Genomic DNA, 22,235 nt, shown 5'->3' on the forward strand with positions numbered 1-22,235 from the left:
GGAAACAGCGCATAGGGCACAGTGCCTGAGGAACACAGCTCATGGGGCACACAGTGCCTGAGGAACACAGCGCCTGAGGAACACAGCGTTTTGGGAACACAGCTCCCGGGGAACACAGTGCCTGAGGAACACAGCACCTGGGGAACACAGTGCCATGGGAACACAGCGCCTGTGGAATACAGCGCCTGGGGAACACAGCACCTGGGTAACACAGCACCAGGGCAACACAGCACCTGGGGAACACAGCACCTGGGGAACACAGCGCCTGGGGAACATAGTGTCTGGGGAACATAGTGCCTGGGACACACACTGATTGCGGAACACAGTGCCTGGGGAACACAGCACCTGGGGAACACAGCGCCTGGGGAACACAGCACCTGGGGAACACAGCGCCTGGGGAACACAGCGCCTGGGGCACAGAGTGCCTGGGGAACATAGCGCCTGGGGCACACAGTGCTTACGGAACACAGTGATTGGGGAACACAGCACCTCGAGAACACAGCGCCTGGGGAATACAGCACCTGGGGAACACAGCACCTGGGGAACACAGCACCTGGGGAACACAGCACCTGGGGAACACAGCACCTGGGGAACACAAAGCTTGGGGAACACAGCCCCTGGGGCACACAGCCCCTGGGGTACCCACCCCCTTGGGAACAGAGCACCTGGGGTACACAGCACCTGGTGTACACAGCACCAGGGGTACACACCACCTGGTGTACACAGCACCTCTGGAACACAGCACCTGGGTACACAACACCGGGGGTACACAACTTTTGGGGTACACAGCACCTGGGGTACACAGCGCCTGGGGTACAAAGCGCCTGGGGAGCACAGCACCTGGGGTACACAGCACCTGGGGTACACAGCACCTGGGGTACACAGCACCTGGGGTACACAGCACCAGGGGTACAAAGCACCTGGCGTACACAGCACCTGGCGTACACAGCACCAGGGGTACACAGCACCAGGGGCACACACCACCTGGGGTACACAGCACCTGGGGTACACAGCACCAGGGGTACACAGCACATGGGGTACACAGCACCAGGGGTACACAGCACATGGGGTACACAGCATCTGGGGTACACAGCACCAGGGGTACACAGCACCTGGGGTACACAGCACCTGGTGTACACATCACCTGGGGAGCACAGCACGTGGGGTACACAACACCTGGGGTACACAACACCTGGGGTACACAGCCCCTGGGGAACACAGCACCTGGGTACACAGCACCTTGGAAACACAGTACCTGGGTTACACAGCACCTGGGGAACACTGCGCCTGAGAAACACAGCGTCTGGGGCAACAGTGCTTGGGGAACACAGTGCCTGGGGAACACAGCGTCTGGGGCAACAGTGCTTGGGGAACACAGCGCCTGGGGAACACAGCGCCTGGGGAACACAGCGCCTGGGGAACACAGCGCCTGGGGAACACAGCGCCTGGGGAACACAGCGCCTGAGGAACACAGCGCCTGAGGAACACAGCGACTGGGGAACACAGCGCCTGGGGAACACAGCGCCTGGGGAATACAGCGGCTGGGGAACACATCACCTGGGGAACACAGCACCAGGGGTACACAGCACCTGGGGTACACAGCCCCTGGGGAACACAGCACCTGTGGTACACAGCACCTGGGGTACACAGCACCTGGGGTACACAGCACCTGGGGTACACAGCACCTGGAAAACACAGCACCTTGGGAACACTGCGCCTGAGGAACACAGCGCCTGGGGAACACAGCGCCTGGGGAACACAGTGCCTGGGGAACACAGCGCTTGGGGAACATAGCGCTTGGGGAACACAGTGCCTGGGGCACAGAGTGCCTGGGGAACACAGTGTTTGGGGTACACAGCACCTGGGGAACACAGCGCCTGGGGAACACAGCGCCTGGGGAACACAGCACCTGGGGTACACAGCACCTGGGGAACACAGCACCTTGGGTACACAGCGCCTGGGGAACACAGCTCCTGAGGAACACAGCGCCTGGGGAACACAGCGCCTGCGGAATACAGCGCCTGGCGAACACAGCACATGGGGCAGACAGCACCTGGGTAACACAGCACCAGGGGAACACAGCACATGGGGCAGACAGCACCTGGGTAACACAGCACCAGGGGAACACAGCACCTTGGGAGCACAGACGCCTGGGGTACAGCACCTGGGGCACACAGCTGATTCCTGGGAACACAGCACTTGGGGAACACAGCACCTGGGGAACACAGCGCCTGGGGAATACAGCGCCTGGGGCACAGAGTGCCTGGGGAATATAGCGCCTGGGGCACACAGTGCTTGCGGAACACAGTGATTGGAGAACACAGCACCTCGGGAACACAGCACCTGGGGAACACAGCACCTGGGGAACACAGCACCTGGGGCACACAGTGCTTGCGGAACACAGTGCCTAGGGAACACAGCACCTGGGGAACACAGCACCTGGGGAACACAGCACCTGGGGAACACAGCACCTGGGGAACACAGCACCTGGGGAACACAGCACCTGGGGAACACAGCACCTGGGGAACACAGCACCTGGGGAACACAGCACCTGGGGAACACAAAGCTTGGGGAACACAGCACCTGGTGTACACATCACCTGGGGTACCCAACACCTTGGGTACAGAGCACCTGGGGTACACAGCACCTGGGGAACACAGCACCTGGGATACACAGCACCTGTTGTACACAGCACCTCTGGAACACAGCACCTGGGTACAGAACACCTGTGGTACACAACTTTTGGGGTACACAGCACCTGGTGTACACAGCACCTCTGGAACACAGCACCTGGGTACAGAACACCTGTGGTACACAACTTTTGGGGTACACAGCACCTGGGGTACACAGCGCCTAGGGTGCACAGCGCCTGGGGTACACAGCGCCTGGGGTACACAGCACCTGGGGTACACAGCACCTGGGGTACACAGCACCTGGGTTGCACAGCACCTGGGTTGCACAGCACCTGGGGTACACAGCACCTGGTGTACGCATCACCTGGGGTACACAGCATTTAGGGAACACAGCACCTGGGGTAAACAACACCTGGGGTACAGAGCACCTGGGGTACAGAGCACCTGGGGTACAGAGCACCTGGAGTACACAGCACCTGGGGTACAAAGCAAATGGGGTACACAACACGAGGGAAACCTAGCACCTGTGGTACACAACACATGGGGTACACAGCACCTGGGGAATACAGCACCTGGGGTACACAGCACCTGGTGTACACAGCACCTGGTGTACACATCAACTGGAGTACACAGCGCCTGGGGAACACAGCGCCTGGCGAACACAGTACCTGGTGTACACATTATCTGAGGTACCCAACACCTTGGGTACAGAGCACCTGGGGTACGCAGCACATGGGGTACGCAGCACATGGGGTACACAGCACATGGGGTACACAGCACCAGGGGTATACAGCACCAGGGGTACACAGCACCTCTGGTACACAGCACCTGGGGTACACAGCACCTGGGGTACACAGCACCTGGGGTACACAGCGCCTGGGGAACTCAGCGCCTGGGGAACATAGCACCTGGTGTACACATCACCTGGGGTACCCATCACCTTGGGTACAGAGCACCTGGGGTACACAGCACCTGGGGTACACAGCACCTGGTGTACACAGCACCATGGGTAGACAGCACCTGGGGTACACCGCACCACTGGAACACAGCACCTGGGTACACAACACCTGTGGTACACAACTTTTGGGGTACACAGCACCTGGGGTACACAGCGCCTGGGGTACACAGCGCCTGGAGAACACAGCACCTGGGGTACACAGCACCTGGGGTACACAGCACCTGGGGTACACAGCACCTGGGGTACACAGCACCTGGTGAACGCATCACCTGGGGTACACAGCACCTGGGGAACACAGCACGAGGGGAACCTAGCACCTGTGGTCCACAACACATGGGGTACACAGCACCTGGGGAATACAGCACCTGGGGTACACAGCACCTGGTGTACACAGCACCTGGAGTACACAGTACCTGGGGTACACAGCACCTGGGGTACACAGCGCCTGGGGTACACAGCGCCTGGAGAGCACAGCACCTGGGGTACACAGCACCTGGGGTACACAGCACCAGGGGTAAACAGCACCAGGTGTACACAGCACCTGGTGTACACAGCACCTGGAGTACACAGCACCTGGGGTACACAGCACCTGGGGTACACAACACCTGGGGTACACAGCACCTGGAGTACGCAGCACCTGGGGAACACAGCGCCTGGGGAACACAACGCCTAGGGAACACAGCGCCTGGGGAACACAGCACCTGGGGTACACATCACCTAGGGTACACAACACCTTGGCTACAGAGCACCTGGGGTACACAGCACCTGGGGTACACCGCACTTGTGGTACACAGCACCTGGGGTGCACAGCATCTGAGGAACACAGCACGTTGGGAACACAGCACGTGGGGTACACATCACCTAGGGTACACAACACCTTGGGTACAGAGCACCTGGGGTACACCGCACCTGGGGTACACAGCACCTGGGGTACACAGCACCTGAGGAAGACAGCGCCTTGGGTAAACGGCACCTGTGAAACACAGCACCTGGGGTACACAACACCTGGGGTACACAACACCTGTGGTGCACAGCTCCTGGGGTACGCAGCACCTGAGGTACACAGCACCTGGGGTACACAGCACCTGGAGTACACAGCACCTGAGGAAGACAGCGCCTTGGGTAAACGGCACCTGTGGAACACAGCACCTGTTGAACACAGCACCTCGGGTACACAACACCTGTGGTGCACAGCTCCTGGGGTACACAGCACCTGGGGTACACAGCACGTGGGGTACACAACACCTGGCGTACACAGCACCTGGGGTACACAGCACCTGGGGTACACAGCACCTGGGATACACAACACCTGGGGTACACAGCACCTGGGGTACACAGCACCTGCGGTACACAGCACCTGGGGAACACAGCACCTGTGGTACACAGCACCTGGGGAACACTGCGCCTGAGGAACACAGCTTCTGGGGCACACAGTGCCTCGGGAACACACTGCCTGGGGCACAAAATGCTGGAGAACACAGCGTCTGGGGCACGCAGTGCCTGAAGAACACAGCGTCTGGGGCACGCAGTGCCTGAAGAACACAGCGTCTGGGGCACGCAGTGCCTGGTGAACACAGCGCCTGGGGAACACAGCGCTTCAGGAACACAGCGCCTGGGGAACACAGCGCTTCAGGAACACAATGCCTGGGGAACACAGCGCCTGGGGCACAGAGTGCCTTGGGAACACAGCGCCTGGGGCACACAGTGCTTGGGGAACACAGCGCCTGGGGAACACAGCGCTTCAGGAACACAGCGCCTGGGGAACACAGCGCCTGGGGCACAGAGTGCCTGGGAAACACTGCGACTGGGGAACACAGTGCCAAAGGAACACAGCGCCTGGGGCACACAGTGTTTGGGGTACACAACACCAGGGGAACACAGCGGCTGGGGAACACAGCGTTTGAGGAACACAGCGCCTGAGGAACACAGCGCCTGGGGAACACAGCGCCTGGGGAACACAGCGCCTGGGGAACACAGCGCCTGGGGAACACAGCGCCTGGGGAACACAGCGCCTGGGGAACACAGCGCCTGCGGAATACAGCGCCTGGGGAACACAGCACCTGGGGCACACAGCACCTGGGTAACACAGCACCAGGGGAACACAGCACCTGGGGAACACAGCACCTGGTGAACACAGCGCCTGGGGCACAGTGTGTCTGGGGAACATAGCGCCTGGGGCACACACTGATTGCGGAACACAGTGCCTGGGGTACACAGCACCTGGAGAACACAGCACCTGGGGAACACAGCACCTGGGGAACACAGCACCTGGGGATCACAGCACCTGGGGAACACAGCGCCTGGGGCAGAGAGTGCCTGGGGAACATAGCGCCTGGGGCACACAGTGATTGCGGAACACAGTGCCTGGGGAACACAGCACCTGGAGAACACAGCACCTGGGGAACACAGCACCTGGGGAACACAGCACCTGGGGAGCACAGCACCTGGGGAACACAGCGCCTGGGGCAGAGAGTGCTTGGGGAACATAGCGCCTGGGGCAGAGAGTGCCTGGGGAACATAGCGCCTGGGGCAGAGAGTGCCTGGGGAACATAGCGCCTGGGGCACACAGTGATTGCGGAACACAATGCCTGGGGAACACAGCACCTGGAGAACACAGCACCTGGGGAACACAGTGCCTGGGGAACACAGCACCTGGGGAACACAGCACCTGGGGAACACAGCGCCTGGGGAACATAGCGCCTGGGGCAGAGAGTGCCTGGGGAACATAGCGCCTGGGGCAGAGAGTGCCTGGGGAACATAGCGCCTGGGGCACACAGTGCCTCGGGAACACAGCACCTCGGGAACACAGCACCTGGGGAACACAGCACCTGGGGAACACAGCACCTGGGAAACACAGCACCTGGGCAACACAGCACCTGGGCAACACAGCACCTGGGAAACACAGCACCTGGGAAACACAGCACCTGGGAAACACAGCACCTGGGAAACACAGCACCTGGGAAACACAGCACCTGGGAAACACAACACCTGGGAAACACAACACCTGGGAAACACAACACCTGGGCAACACAGCACCTGGGAAACACAGCACCTGGGAAACACAGCACCTGGGAAACACAGCACCTGGGAAACACAGCACCTGGGAAACACAGCACCTGGGAAACACAGCACCTGGGAAACACAGCACCTGGGAAACACAGCACCTGGGAAACACAGCACCTGGGAAACACAGCACCTGGGAAACACAGCACCTGGGAAACACAGCACCTGGGAAACACAGCACCTGGGCAACACAGCACCTGGGCAACACAGCACCTGGGAAACACAGCACCTGGGAAACACAGCACCTGGGAAACACAGCACCTGGGAAACACAGCACCTGGGAAACACAGCACCTGGGAAACACAGCACCTGGGAAACACAGCACCTGGGAAACACAGCACCTGGGAAACACAGCACCTGGGAAACACAGCACCTGGGAAACACAGCACCTGGGAAACACAGCACCTGGGAAACACAGCACCTGGGAAACACAGCACCTGGGCAACACAGCACCTGGGAAACACAGCACCTGGGAAACACTGCACCTGAGGAACACAGCACCTGGGGAACACAGCACCTGGGGAACACAGCACCTGGGGAACACAGCACCTGGGGAACACAGCACCTGGGGAACACAGAACCTGGGGAACACAGAACCTGGGGAACACAGCACCTGGGGAACACAGCACCTGGGAAACACAGCACCTGGGAAACACAGCACCTGGGAAACACAGCACCTGGGAAACACAGCACCTGGGAAACACAGCACCTGGGAAACACAGCACCTGGGAAACACAGCACCTGGGAAACACAGCACCTGGGAAACACAGCACCTGGGGAACACAGCACCTGGGGAACACAGCACCTGGGAAACACTGCACCTGAGGAACACAGCACCTGGGCAACACAGCACCTGGGCAACACAGCACCTGGGGAACACAGCACCTGGGAAACACAGCACCTGGGAAACATAGCACCTGGGAAACACAGCACCTGGGCAACACAGCACCTGGAGAACACAGCACTTGTGGAACGGAAACCATTCAAATTTGATTGATGCAAGGAAAAATCAATTCAGTTCCTTGGATCAAGAGCCCTCACCAGCATCAAGGGAAAAATTAACGTAAATTTATTTAACAAGCATTAACATTAATAACAGTTTCACTTTGTTGATCACAAAATCGTCAAGTCTACTCCTTCGCACTCAAATTTTACGCATTCCCAGGAATTTTAGGATGCTGGGAATGGCTTCAATAACTTTGATCATAGGACATTTGAACGTCCCAATAGAATCTGATCCTCGTTACCGTACGTAAGTGTTGAAAATTTGAAGCCGGTTGGGTAAGGCGTTGATGTGTTATTGATGAAACTGGAGGAAGAATTAGTGAAACATTGGAAAATAATTGAGGTACATCGTCTGGGATACGTGACTAGAAGTAGTAGATGGAGAGGCAGTAGTAGTTACAGAAGAGACAATGTGAGGTATACCTGGAGTATACCTGGAGTATACTTGGAGAGGATTCCGGGGGTCAACGCCCCGGCAGCCTGGTCCCTGACCAAGCCTCAGTAGAAAAGGTCTCTACAACATACACTCTTGTCTACTCACTACATCTTGGGAAAGCCAGTGTGGCTCTATCCTCGTCTTTACAAGATCACTTGCTGAACGTCTGGGTAGCAGCAACATCGATCCGCTTGTGATAAGTAAAATTAGTGTGATTATTCCATTGTAGACATTTAAAGCTGCGTGTTCTCCAGGTATGAGCGTTACTTACTGACAAATTTCATACCTACACTGAAAATTATCCATATAACATTTTTGCATGCACATGCAAACGTGCGTAGGCGCGCGAACACGCACGCACGAATGAAAGAACGAGCGAAAGAACGAACTAATGAATTGACGAATTAACGATCAAACGAACACGCGCGCGTTCACACATACACTCACACCAATTGTAAAGTTATGAAGTTTGGGGAAGGACAAATAAGACCGCAGACAGAGTACAGGCTCAGGGGCCAAAAGCTATAAACCTCACTCGAGGTGAATATCATACCGAGCATATCCCCTGAGGCGCACATGAAACAAGTAACTGATACAGCAAACTAGGGTCTAGCAGAATAGTTTTTCGATATCTATGTAAGGAGACATTCACGACACTGTACACCGTGTACGTCAGGCCCATAATGGGCCAGTATAGAACCCACATCTAGTCAAACATATCAAGAAACTGGAGAAGATGCAGAGGTTTTCAATAAAGCTAGTCCCGAACTAAGAGATATATCCTATGTGGAGAGGTTATGGGAACTCAACTTGATTATACTGGTCGAAAGGAACTGTCAGGTTAGACAGGAACGATGTGTCAGAGATGGGACACAGGAACAAGGATTCACAGCTAAAAGTTGAAAACTCCTATAAGCCACAGGGAACAATCTGGGGAGCAAATTGTTATAGGCGGGTCCATAAACAGCTTTACAAAGAGGTGCGACGAGGGTGTTGAAGCTAAGAGTGTGTGGACCTAGTAGCGACCAGAGAAGAGGCGGGACCATGAGCTATGACTCAATCCATGCAACCACATATAGATGGGTACATACATAAACCAGGAACTGTGACTTGACAATTGCAATCACATATAGGTGAGTACACACAGACACAGACACACACACAGACACAGACACAGACACACACACATAGACACAGACACACACACACACATAGACACACAGACACACACACAGACACACAGACACACACACACACACACACACACAGACACACACACAGACACACACAGACACACACAGACACACACAGACACACACAGACACACACAGACACACACAGACACACACAGACACACACAGACACACGCACACACACACACACACAGACACACACACACACACACGCACACACACGCGCACACACGCACACACACGCACACATATACACACACACACATACACACCCTCCCACCCCATATCCTTCTCCCCCTGCCCTACCTACCTCCTCTTTTCCCTCCCTGCAACACCCATCCTCGCACAAACACCCACTCCGAAAATAAATAAGCTTCATTCTGTGGTACAACGGGGTAACCAAGAAGAAGGCCGAGAACCAAGGGTCTGGCAGACGAATCTGTGAAGGAGGCAGAGCTCTAAAAAGGGAGGAAGACTGGGGAAAGAAGCTAGAAGAGCTTGGAAGGAGGATAGAGGAGAGGATAGCTGCAGAGAGCAGAATTGGGAGCAACATGCCATAGTAGCAAAAGCCAAGATACAGCACTTAAAAGAGGAACTGAGAAATCTGAAACAGCCTAAAGAAAAAAATAACAGTATAGACATAACATCAGGAACTTCTGCATCAGGCACAGACAAGGGGACTGGAGGAAGCAAAGAAACTATACTGCATGAAAAAGTTGTATCAGATCCACAAGTGGCCAAGGCAAAGACAAGGAGCACACTAGGAACAAATTAGAGGTCGGAAGACATTGAAGGAGCTAGGATATATGCAGGGACTCTACCAGAGACCTGCAGGGGCCAAGAACAGCCGAGCAAGAAAGACAGACCAATGAGCATAGAGGCCTCAGCTAGAGAAGGGATTGAAGGAAGGAATTCTCCAAGGGAAGGAACTAAAACACCTCAGAGGACGCAATGGGAGAGACAGTGGGAGGAAGAAAGGGAGAGATCAGTTTTTGTCTGGGCAGGAGTCCAGCCATGACAGCCCCAAGACAATTGAACAATCTAAACCTACAATCACACATCGATCCCTCTATCCACACCCCCCACACCAAGAACCCCACCCCTACAACAACCCTCTATGGAAACTCTACCAACACCCCTATCACAGCCCCCCATAGGCCCCCTCCAGGGTTCCTGCTATCCCAACCCCAATATTCTACAAGGACCACAGTTTTAGAACAGAAGTTGAAGGTTTGGTACACGGATGTGGATGGAATAACAAATAAATATGAGGAGTGGCATGAACGAATCAATGAGAAGTCCCCAGATATCATAGCAGTCACAGAAACGAAACTCACTGAGATAGTAACAGATGCAATTTTCCCACCAAGATATCAGATCCTGAGGAAAGACAGAAGGAGCAGAGGAGGAGGAGGGGTTGCACTGCTCGTAAAAAAACTGATGGAAATTTGAGGAAATAGGAGGCATGGACGAGATTGGAGAAAGGGAATACATAGTAGGTACACTTCAGTCTGAAGAGCACAGGGTAGTCATTGCAGTGATGTATAATCCACCACAGAACTACAGGAGGCCAAGAGAGGAATATAAAGAGAGCAACAGAGGAATGGTGGACACACTGGCTGAGGTGGCAAGAAGAGCTCACTCGAGTAGAGCAAAGTTACTGGTTATGGGCGATTTCAACCACACGAAGATCGATCAGGAAAACCTGGAGCCACACGGGGGTCCCGAAACATGGAGAGCCAAGATGATGGATGTGGTACCGGAAAATCTCATGCATTAACATGTTAAGGACACTTCCAGAGAGAGAGGGGAGGATGAACTAGCAAGACTGAACCTTGTGTTCACCCTGAGCAGTTCAAACATTGAGGACATCACATATGAGAGGTCCCTAGGAGCTAGTGACCACGTGGTTCTGTGCTTTGAATATATGGTAGAGTTACAAGTGGAGAGGGCAACAGGAGTTGAATGTGAAAAGCCAGACTATAAAAGGGGGAACTACATAGGTTTGAGGAACTTCCTGCAGGAGGTTCAGTGGGACAGAGAAATGGCAGGAAAGTCAGTAAACGAAATGATGGAATATGTAACAACAAAATGCAAGGAGGCAGAGGAAAGGTGTAAGGAGGCAAAAACTAAGTGCAGTAGAGAATGGAAAAAGTACAGAGGGTAAAAAACACAGGAAAATAAAGAGATTAGTCAAAGAGCCAGGAACGAGTATGCACAGGTCAGGAGGGAGGCCCAGGGACAGTATGAAAACAACATAGCATCGAAAGTCAAGTCTGACCTGAAACTGCTGTATAGCCACATCAGGAGGAAGACAACAGTCAAAGACCAGGTGATCAGGCTGAAGAAAGAAATGATCATGAGGTATGTGATGAGCTCAACATGAGATTTAAGGAAGTATTTACAGTAGAGACAGGAAGTGCTCTGGGAAGACAGCACAGAGGGAAACACCAACAGGGAATTTACCAACAAGTGTTGGATGGCATACAAACAACGGAGGAGGAGGTGCAGAAGCTGCTGAGTAACCTGATACCTCAAAGGTGATGGGACTGGATAACATCTCCCCGTCGGTCCTTAGAGAAGGAGCAGAGATGCTGTGAATGCCACTAACCACAATCTTTAATACATCCCTTGAAACTGGGCAACTACGTGAGGTATGGAAGACAGCAAATGTAGTCCCGATTTTTAAGAACGGAAACAGACACGAGGCACTAAACTACAGACCATTGTCACTGATGTGAATAATATGTAAAGTCATGGAGAAGATTATTAGGAGGAGAGTGGTGGAGCACCTAGAATGGAACAAGCTTATTAACGACAACCAGCACGGATTCAGGGAAGGCAAATCCTGTGTCACAAACCTAAGAAATCTAGAGTTACCCCCGGCCGGGATTGAACCCGCGGTAGACAAGGTAGAAGCTAGCAATAAGTACTAGACACGAGAGACCACAAATGCAAGAGACGAATCTCCAGGCGTGGGTAGACTCTAGCAGTCCCTTCACTTCAACATGACTAGCGGACTGAGACTCAAGAATGGTCTACTAGAGTTTTGTGACTAACGCAAGTAAGACACGACTTAGACAAGAAGAGACACAATTCCTAACAAGAAATTAGTGCAAAAGCTAGAGGATAACAGGAAGGGCACTGCAATTGATCAAAGAATACCTGACAGGGAGGCAACAATGAGTCATGGTACATGACGAGGTATCACAGTGGACGCCTGTGACGAGCGGGGTTCCACAGGGGTCAGTTCTAGGATCAGTGCTATTTCTGGTATTGGTGAATGACAAGATGGAAGGGATAGACTCAGAAATGTCCCTGTTTATAGATGATTTGAAGTTAATGAGTAGACTTAAATCAGATGAGGACCAGGCAGGGCTACAAAGAGACGTGGATAGGCTGGAAGCTTGGTCCAGCAACTGGCTTCTCGAATTTAACCCCCACCCCCCCAACTGTGAAGTCATGAAGATCGGGGAAGGGAAAAGAAGACTGCAATCAGAGCATAGGCAAGGTAGCCAAAGACTGCAAAGATCACTCAAGGAAAAGGATCTTGGGGTGAGTATAATACCGAGCACATCTCCTGAAGAGCTCATCAACCAGATAACTGGTGCAGCACATGAGCGCCTGGTAAACCTGAGAATAGCATTTCGATACTTCAGTAAGGAATCGTTCAACCCTCTGTACACCGTGTACGTCAGGCCCATGCTGGAGCATACAGCACCAGTTTGGAGGCCACACCTGATCAAACACGTCAAGAGATTAGAGAAAGTGCAAAGGTTTTCAACAAGTCTGGTTCCAGAGCTAAGGAGAATGTCCTACGAAGAAAGGTTAAAGGAAATTGGCCTGACGACACTGGAGGACAGGAGGGATGGGGGAGACATAATAACGACATAAAATATTGCAAGGAATTGACAAGGTGGACAGAGACAGGATGTTCCAGAGATGGGACACAGAAACAAGGGGCCACAATTGGAATCTGAAAACTCAGAGGTATTAGGAAATATTTCTTTAGCGATAGAGTTGTCAGGCAGTGACATGGTCTGGCAAGCGATGTAGTGGAGACAGGAACCATACATAGTTTTAAGACGTGGTATGATAAAGCTCATGGAGCAGGGCGAGAGAGGACCTAATAATGAAAAGGAGAGGTCAGGAGCTATGTCTCTACCTCTGCAAGCTCAAATAGGTAAGTACAAATTGGTGAGAATACACACAACACAGACAAACATGTAGCATTGAACTGCAAACCAGTGTCTTTGGCATGTATAGTTTGCAAAGTCATGGAGAACATTATCAGAAGACGAGTGGTGGAGCACCTAGAAAGGAATGAAATTATTTTCGATAACCTGCACTGTTTCAGGGAAGGGAAATCCTGTATCAGAAACCTACTGGAGTTCTACGACAAGGTGATGACAGTAAGACAAGAGAGAGAGGAGTGGGTAGATGGCATTTTCTTGGACTGTAAGAAGGCTTTAGACACAGTTCCTCACTAGTGGTTAGTTCAAAAACCTGAGGATCAGACAGGTATAACAGGGAAGGCACTGGAATGGATCAGAGAATACCTGATAGGTAGGCAACAGTGGGTTATTGTGTGAGACGAAGTGTCAGAGTGGGCGTCTGTGACGAGCGGTGCTGTTTCTGGTATATATGAATGACATGAAAGAGAAGTGTCCCATTTAGCAGAGGATGTGAAGCTAATGAGGAGAATTCAATCAGATGAGGATCAGGCAGGACTACAAAGGGGTCTGGACAGACTGCAGGCCTGGTCCAGCAAGTGGCTCCAGGAGTTTAACCCCAACAAGTGCAAAGTCATGAAGGTCGGGGAAGGGCAAAAAAGATAGCAGACAGAATACAGTCTAGGGGGCCAGAGACTACAAACCTCACTCAAGGAAAACGATCTTATGGTGAGTAGAATACCAAGCACATCTCCTGAGGTGCACATCAACCAAATAACTGCTGCAGCATATAGGCGCCTGGCAAAGCTAAGAATATCATTTCGACATCTCAGTAAGGAGTCGTTCCGGATTCTGTACACTGTGTATGTTAGACCCATATTGGAGTGTACACCTTCAGTCTGGAAGGCTCACCTGGCCAAGCATATCAGGAGACTAGAGAAAGTACAAAAGTTTCTAATAAGACTAGTTCTGGAGCAAAGGGGCATGTCCTAATAGCAGGCGCTAAGAGAACTCGTCCTGACGACGCTGAAGGACAGGAGGGACAGGGGGCTATGTGATAACGACGTATAAAATACTGAGAGGAATCGGCAAGGTGAACAGAGGCAGAATGTTCCAGAGAGGGGACACAGAAACAAGGAGTCACAATTGGAAGTTGAAGAGCCAGATGAGTCACAGGGATGCTATGAAGTATTTTTTCATTCATACAGTTCTTAGAAAGTGGAAGAGTCTGATGTAGTGTAGACCGGTGCAATACATAGCTTTAAGAAGAAGTATGATAAAGGCCTTGGAGCAGGGAGGGAGTGGACCTAGTGGCGACCAGTAAATAGGGGCAGCCAGGAGCTATGACTCTACCCCTGCCACCACAATTTGTTGAGTACATTTAGGTATGTACACACACACACACACACACACACACACACACACACACACACACACACACACACACACACACACATGGTTTCAGGGACGGGAAATCCTGTGTCACAAACCTACTGGAGTTCTATGACATGGTGACAGCAGTAAGACAAGAGAGAGAGGGGTGGGTGGATTGCATTTTCTTGGACTGCAAGAAGGCGTTTGACACAGTTCCACACAAGAGATTGGTGCAAAAACTGGAGGACCAAGCAGGGATAACAGGGAAGGCACTACAATGGATCAGGGAATACTTGTCAGGAAGACAGCAGCGAGTCATGGTACATGGCGAGGTGTCAGAGTGGGCACCTGTGACCAGCGGGGTCCCGCAGGGGTCAGTCCTAGGACCAGTGCTGTTTCTGGTATTTGTGAATGACATGACGGAAGGAATAGACTCTGAGGTGTCCCTGTTTGCAGATGACGTGAAGTTGATGAGAAGAATTCACTCGATTGAAGACCAGGCAGAACTACAAAGGGATCTGGACAGGCTGCAGACCTGGTCCAGCAATTGGCTCCTGGAGTTCAATCCCACCAAGTGCAAAGTCATGAAGATTGGGGAAGGGCAAAGAAGGCCGCAGACGGAGTACAGTCTAGGGGGTCAGAGACTACAAACCTCACTCAAGGAAAAAGATCTTGGGGTGAGTATAACACCAGGCACATCTCCTGAAGCGCACATCAACCAAATAACTGCTGCAGCATATGGGCGCCTAGCAAACCTCAGGACAGCATTCCGACATCTTAATAAGGAATCATTCAGGACCCTGTACACCGTGTACGTTAGGTCCATATTGGAGTATGCAGCACCAGTTTGGAACCCACACCTAGCCAAGCACGTGAAGAAACTAGAGAAAGTGCAAAGGTTTGCAACAAGACTAGTCCCAGAGCTAAGAGGTATGTCCTACGAGGAGAGGTTAAGGGAAATCAACCTGACGACACTGGAGGACAGGAGAGATAGGGGGGACATGATAACGACATACAAAATACTGAGAGGAATTGACAAGGTGGACAAAGACAGGATGTTCCAGAGATTGGACACAGTAACAAGGGGACACAATTGGAAGCTGAAGACACAGATGAATCACAGGGATGTTAGGAAGTATTTCTTCAGCCACAGAGTAGTCAGTAAGTGGAATAGTTTGGGAAGCGATGTAGTGGAGGCAGGATCCATACATAGCTTTAAGCAGAGGTATGATAAAGCTCACGGCTCAGGGAGAGTGACCTAGTAGCGATCAGTGAAGAGGCGGGGCCAGGAGCTCGGACTCGACCCCCGCAACCTCAACTAGGTGAGTACAACTAGGTGAGTACACACACACCTACTGTCACAAACCTACTAGAATTTTATGACAAGGTGACAGAAATAAGACAAGAGAGAGAAGGGTGGATAGACTGCATTTTCTTGGACTGCAAGAAGGCCTTCGACACAGTTCCTCACAAGAGGTTACTGCAAAAGCTAGAGGATCAGGCGCACATATCAGGAAGGGCACTGCAATGGATCAGAGAATACCTGACAGGGAGGCAACATCGAGTCATGGTACGTGACGAGGTGTCAAAGTGGGCGCCTGTGACAAGCGGGGTTCCACAGGGACCTGTGCTGTTTTAGGTATATGTGAACGACATAACGGAAGGGATAGACTCAGAAGTGTCCTTGTTTGCAGATGATGTGAAGTTAATGAGGAGAATCAAATCGGTCGAGGATCAGGCAGGACTACAAAGAGACCTGGACACGCTACAAGCCTGGTCCAGCAACTGGCTCCTTGAGTTTAACCCTGCTAAGTGCAAAGTCATGAAGATTGGGGAAGGGCAAAGAAGACCGCAGACACAGCATAGTCTAGGTGGCCAAAGACTGCAAACCTCACTAATGGAAAAAAGATCTTGGGGGTGAGTATAACACCGAGCACATCTCCTGAGGCGCACATCAATCAGATAACTGCTGCAGCGTACGGGCGTCTGGCAAACCTAAGGATAACGTTCCGATGCCTCAGTAAGGAATCGTTCAAGACTTTGTACACCAATTACGTCAGGCCCATAATGGAGTATGCAGCACCAGTTTGGAATCCACACCTGGTCAAGCACGTCAAGAAATTAGAGAAGGTGCAAAGGTTTGCAACAAGACTAGTCCCAGAGCTAAGGGAATTGTCCTACAAAAAAAGATTAAGGGAAATCGGCCTGACGACACTGGAGGACAGGAGGGCCAGGGGAGACATAATAACGACATATAAAATACAGCGCGTAATAGGCAAGGTGGACAAAGACGAAATGTTCCGGAGATGGGACACAGAAACAAGACGTCACAATTGGAAGCTGAAGACTCAGATGAATCAAAGGATGTTAGGAAGTATTTCTTCAATCATAGAGTTGTCAGGTAGTGGAATAGCCTAGAAAGTGACGTAGTGGAGACGGGAACCATACATAGTTTTAAGACGAGGTTTGATAAAACTCATGGAGCAGGGAGAGAGAGGACCCAGTAGCAACCAGTGAAGAGGCGGGGCCAGGAGCAATGAATCGACCCCTGCGACCACAAATAGGCGAGTACACACACACACACACACACACACACACACACACACACACACACACACATGGACGGTAAGAACTTATAATTTCATATGCGTCAGCTCTAATTACACGTCTTTTTTAATTACGCTATAATTTTCTCTGAACATACCTTTTCTTCCCCACAGCCCTTTACTTATGTAGATAACGTTCCTATACTGGCATGTGACCCATCACTCCCATGGTAACCTTCATATGCTAGTGTGTGACCCACCACTCTCATGGTAACCTTCCTATACTGGTATGTGACCCACCACTCTCATGGTAACCTTCGTATGCTAGTGTGTGACCCACCACTCCCATGGTAACCTTCCTATACTGGTATGTGACCCACCACTCCCATGTAACCTTCCTATACTGGCATGTGACCCATCACTCCCATGGTAACCTTCATATGCTAGTGTGTAGCCCACCACTCTCATGGTAACCTTCGTATGCTAGTGTGTGACCCACCACTCCAATGTTAACCTTCCTATACTGGTATGTGACCCACCACTCCCATGGTAACCTTCCTATACTGGTGTGTGACCCACCACCCCCATGTTGACCTTCCTATACTGGAGTGTGACCCACCACTGCCATGTTTCCCTTCCTATACTGGTGTGTGACCCACTACTCCCATGTTAAACTTCCTATACCTGTATGTGACCCACCAATCCCGTGGTAACCTTCCTATACTATTGTGTGACCCATCACTCCCATGTTAACGTTCCTATATAGGCGTGTAACCCACCACTCCCATGTTAACCTTCCTGTACAGGTGTGTGACCCACCACTCCCATGGTAACCTTCCTATACTATTGTGTGACCCACCACTCCCATGTTAACCTTCCTGTACTGTTGTGTGACCCACCACTCCCTTGTTAACCTTCTTTTACTGGTGTGTGATCCACCACTCCCATGGTAACCTTCCTATACTATTGTGTGACCCACCACTCCCATGTTAACCTTCCTGTACTGTTGTGTGACCCACCACTCCCTTGTTAACCTTCTTTTACTGGTTTGTGATCCACCACTCCCATGGTAACCTTCCTATACTATTGTGTGACCCACCACTCCCATGGTAACCCTCTTACACTAGTGTGTGACTCACCACTCCCATGTTAACCTTCCTATACTGGCGTGTGACTCACCACCCCATGTTAACCTTCCTATACTGGTGTGTGACCCACCACCCCATGTTAACCTTCCTATTCTGGTGTGTGATACACAACTCCCATGTTCTCCACACCACTAACATCCACCACTTCCCCACACCACTAAGACCCACCACTTCCCCACACCACTAAGACCCACCACTTCCCCACACCACGAACACCAACCACTTCCCCACACCACTAAGACCCACCACTTCCCCACACCACTAAGACCCACCACTTCTCCACATCACTAACACCCACCACTTCCCCACACCACTAAGACCCACCACTTCCCCCACACTACTAACACCTTCTACTCCCACACAGAGGCACACGCAGAGATCGTGGGGGGACCTGAGAGGTACATCCACCACGGGTCGTCGTTGATGCTGGTGTGTTTACTTAAGAGCGCCACAGAACCTCCAGTCTATGTTTTCTGGTACCGAGGCGAGAGAATGATCAACTATGACAAGTAAGTAATTACTAGTTTAAAATTACCTTAGTGTAGCTGCAGTCACAACTATAGTCGCGATATTTCTTATCGTATATTATTTTTTAAGTCATTCCAACGTCCCCAATGAAAAGCCGGGCTGCCTTGAGTACGTTAAGTGACAATGCAGTAAGTGTTAGAGGCCCAAGACTGTTCAAGTGCCTTCCAGCATGCATAAGGGGGCTTACCAATAGACCCCCGGCTGTCTTCAAGAGCGAGCTGGAAAGGCATCTCAAGTCGGTTTACATGCAACCGGTAGCAACAGTCTGGTTGATCAGGCCCTGACACACCACGAGTCCTGGTCATGGACCAGGCAGCGGGGGAGTTGACCCCTGAGTACCCTCCAGGTATACTCCTGGTATACCAATAATCTACTATGCCGTGATGAATAAATGTAGTATCTCTGCCCCACATTTATTTTCTCCATTTACAACATAGGCTTCCTGTTACTTGTGTTGTGTTTATTATGAAAAACTCGTTTATCTATTCGTTTGTGTGTTTTTATGACCTTATGTGAGTTTATCTTATCTTCCGTCTTCCTTATCTCGGTCTATTCTGTGTTTTCAGCCCTCGTTATAACTTTTTCTTTATCTTTGTTAGTCATTTACACCTTCTTACACCTTCTTACACCTTCTCACACTTTCTTACACCTTCTTACACCTTCTTACACCTTCTCACACCTTCTTACACTTTTTTACACCTTCTTACACCTTCTTACACCTTCTCACACCTTCTCACACCTTCTTACACCTTCTTACACCTTGTCACACCTTGTCACACCTTCTTACACCTTCTTACACCTTCTCACACCTTCTCACACCTTCTTACACCTTCTTACACCTTCTTACACCTTCTCACACCTTCTCACACCTTCTCACACCTTCTCACACCTTCTCACACCTTCTCACACCTTCTCACACCTTCTCACACCTTCTTACACCTTCTTACACCTTGTCACACCTTGTCACACCTTCTTACACCTTCTTACACCTTCTCACACCTTCTCACACCTTCTTACACCTTCTTACACCTTCTTACACCTTCTCACACCTTCTCACACTTTCTTACACTTTCTTACACTTTCTTACACCTTCTCACACCTTCTCACACCTTCTCACACCTTCTCACACCTTCTCACACCTTCTCACACCTTCTCACACCTTCTCACACCTTCTCACACCTTCTCACACCTTCTCACACCTTCTCACACCTTCTCACACCTTCTCACACCTTCTCACACCTTCTCACACCTTCTCACACCTTCTCACACCTTCTCACACCTTCTCACACCTTCTCACACCTTCTCACACCTTCTTACACCTTCTTACACCTTCTTACACCTTCTTACACCTTCTTATACCTTCTCACACCTTCTTACACTTTCTTACACCTTCTTACACCTTCTTACACCTTCTCACACCTTCTTACACCTTCTTACACCTTGTCACACCTTCTTACACCTTCTTACACCTTCTTACACCTTCTCACACCTTCTCACACCTTCTCACACCTTCTTACACCTTCTTACACCTTCTTACACCTTCTTACACCTTCTCACACCTTCTCACACTTTCTCACACTTTCTCACACTTTCTTACACCTTCTCACACCTTCTCACACCTTCTCACACCTTCTCACACATTCTCACACATTCTCACACCTTCTCACACCTTCTCACACCTTCTCACACCTTCTCACACCTTCTCACACCTTCTCACACCTTCTCACACCTTCTCACACCTTCTCACACCTTCTCACACCTTCTCACACCTTCTCACACCTTCTCACACCTTCTTACACCTTCTTACACCTCCTCCCCCCTTCTCTCACCTTCTCACACCTTCTTACACCTTCTCACACCTTCTCACACCTTCTCACACCTTCTCACACCTTCTCACACCTTCTCACACCTTCTCACACCTTCTCACACCTTCTCACACCTTCTCACACCTTCTCACACCTTCTCACACCTTCTCACACCTTCTCACACCTTCTCACACCTTCTTACACCTTCTTACACCTTCTTACACCTTCTTACACCTTCTCACACCTTCTTACACCTTCTTACACCTTCTTACACCTTCTCACACCTTCTCACACCTTCTTATTTATCAAAATGTTTCTTCATGTTCTAGGACAACATATTCACTGCATTTCTCAGTTTTAATCTAAATTATTAATATATTCAGAATTCTTCAAGATAGCAGTTGAGTTCTTGAGGAACTCAGTTCGTTGATATCATCTTCAGGGGATATTTTTGTGTCATTTATCCCTTCAAGGGAGGTTCTGGGTGGCCCGGTGGCCTGGTGGCTAAAGTTCCCGCTTCACACACGGAGGGCCCGGGTTCGATTCCCGGCGGGTGGAAACATTTCGACACGTTTCCTTACACCTGTTGTCCTGTTCACCTAGCAGCAAATAGGTACCTGGGTGTTAGTCGACTGGTGTGGGTCGCATCCTGGGGGACAAGATTAAGGACCCCAATGGAAATAAGTCCTCGATGACGCACTGACTTTCTTGGGTTATCCTGGGTGGCTAATCCTCCGGGGTTAAAAATCCGAACGAAATCTTATCTTATCTCTTATCTTATCCTTGACGCTGGTGAGGGGCTCTTGATCTACGGAATTGGATCTGTGCTCCAGTTCCCTGAAATGAGTCTGAGTACCTTCCACCCCTCCCCCCCACACACAGGCGCTAAATAATCCTACGGGTTTAGCGCTCCCCTATGATTTTAATTTAGTAATAATTTGTGTTCCTCATGCATAAACTCTTTCTCTGATACTTTAAAAATTTCCTCACGAAATTTTAAAATTCTCCTTTTAGTACACGACAAGTCATTAAACCTCATTTCCTTCACGTCCTCAAGTTATCTTAGTTATCTTGAGGTCCGGGGTTCGAATCTCCTCCGGTAAGGCTGGAAAACATTAGGGACGTGTTTCCATAAGACACCTGTTGTCCCTGTCCCTGTTCACCCATCAGTTTAAAATGGGCACCTGAGTGTTAGTGAATTGGTGTGGGTCGCATCCTGGGACAAGACTGACCTAATTTGCCAGAAATACTCAGCATAACAAGCGGCTTTCTATATAGTAGTATGTCAATGATGTCAGCTATGGTCTGTATACGATGAAAAAACTAGACACAAAGACTCCGACTTCCAAAAAGGTTATCTTCAAGACATCATCT

At 51.0% G+C, this 22,235-nt stretch overlaps 1 protein-coding gene across 1 annotated transcript in view; it reads left to right on the forward strand.

The window, feature by feature from the left end:
- LOC128704279 (location of vulva defective 1-like) overlaps positions 1 to 22,235 on the forward strand; it is a 357,309-nt gene that overhangs the window by 232,434 nt on the left and 102,640 nt on the right. The window contains exon 4 of the mRNA XM_070079801.1: positions 18,893 to 19,037. Within this exon, the coding sequence (XP_069935902.1) occupies positions 18,893 to 19,037 (145 nt within the window). The remainder of the gene's footprint in view (positions 1 to 18,892; positions 19,038 to 22,235) is intronic.

This window comes from Cherax quadricarinatus, unplaced genomic scaffold (assembly GCF_038502225.1).
Source record: "Cherax quadricarinatus isolate ZL_2023a unplaced genomic scaffold, ASM3850222v1 Contig21, whole genome shotgun sequence".
Classification (NCBI taxonomy): Eukaryota; Metazoa; Arthropoda; class Malacostraca; order Decapoda; family Parastacidae; genus Cherax; species Cherax quadricarinatus.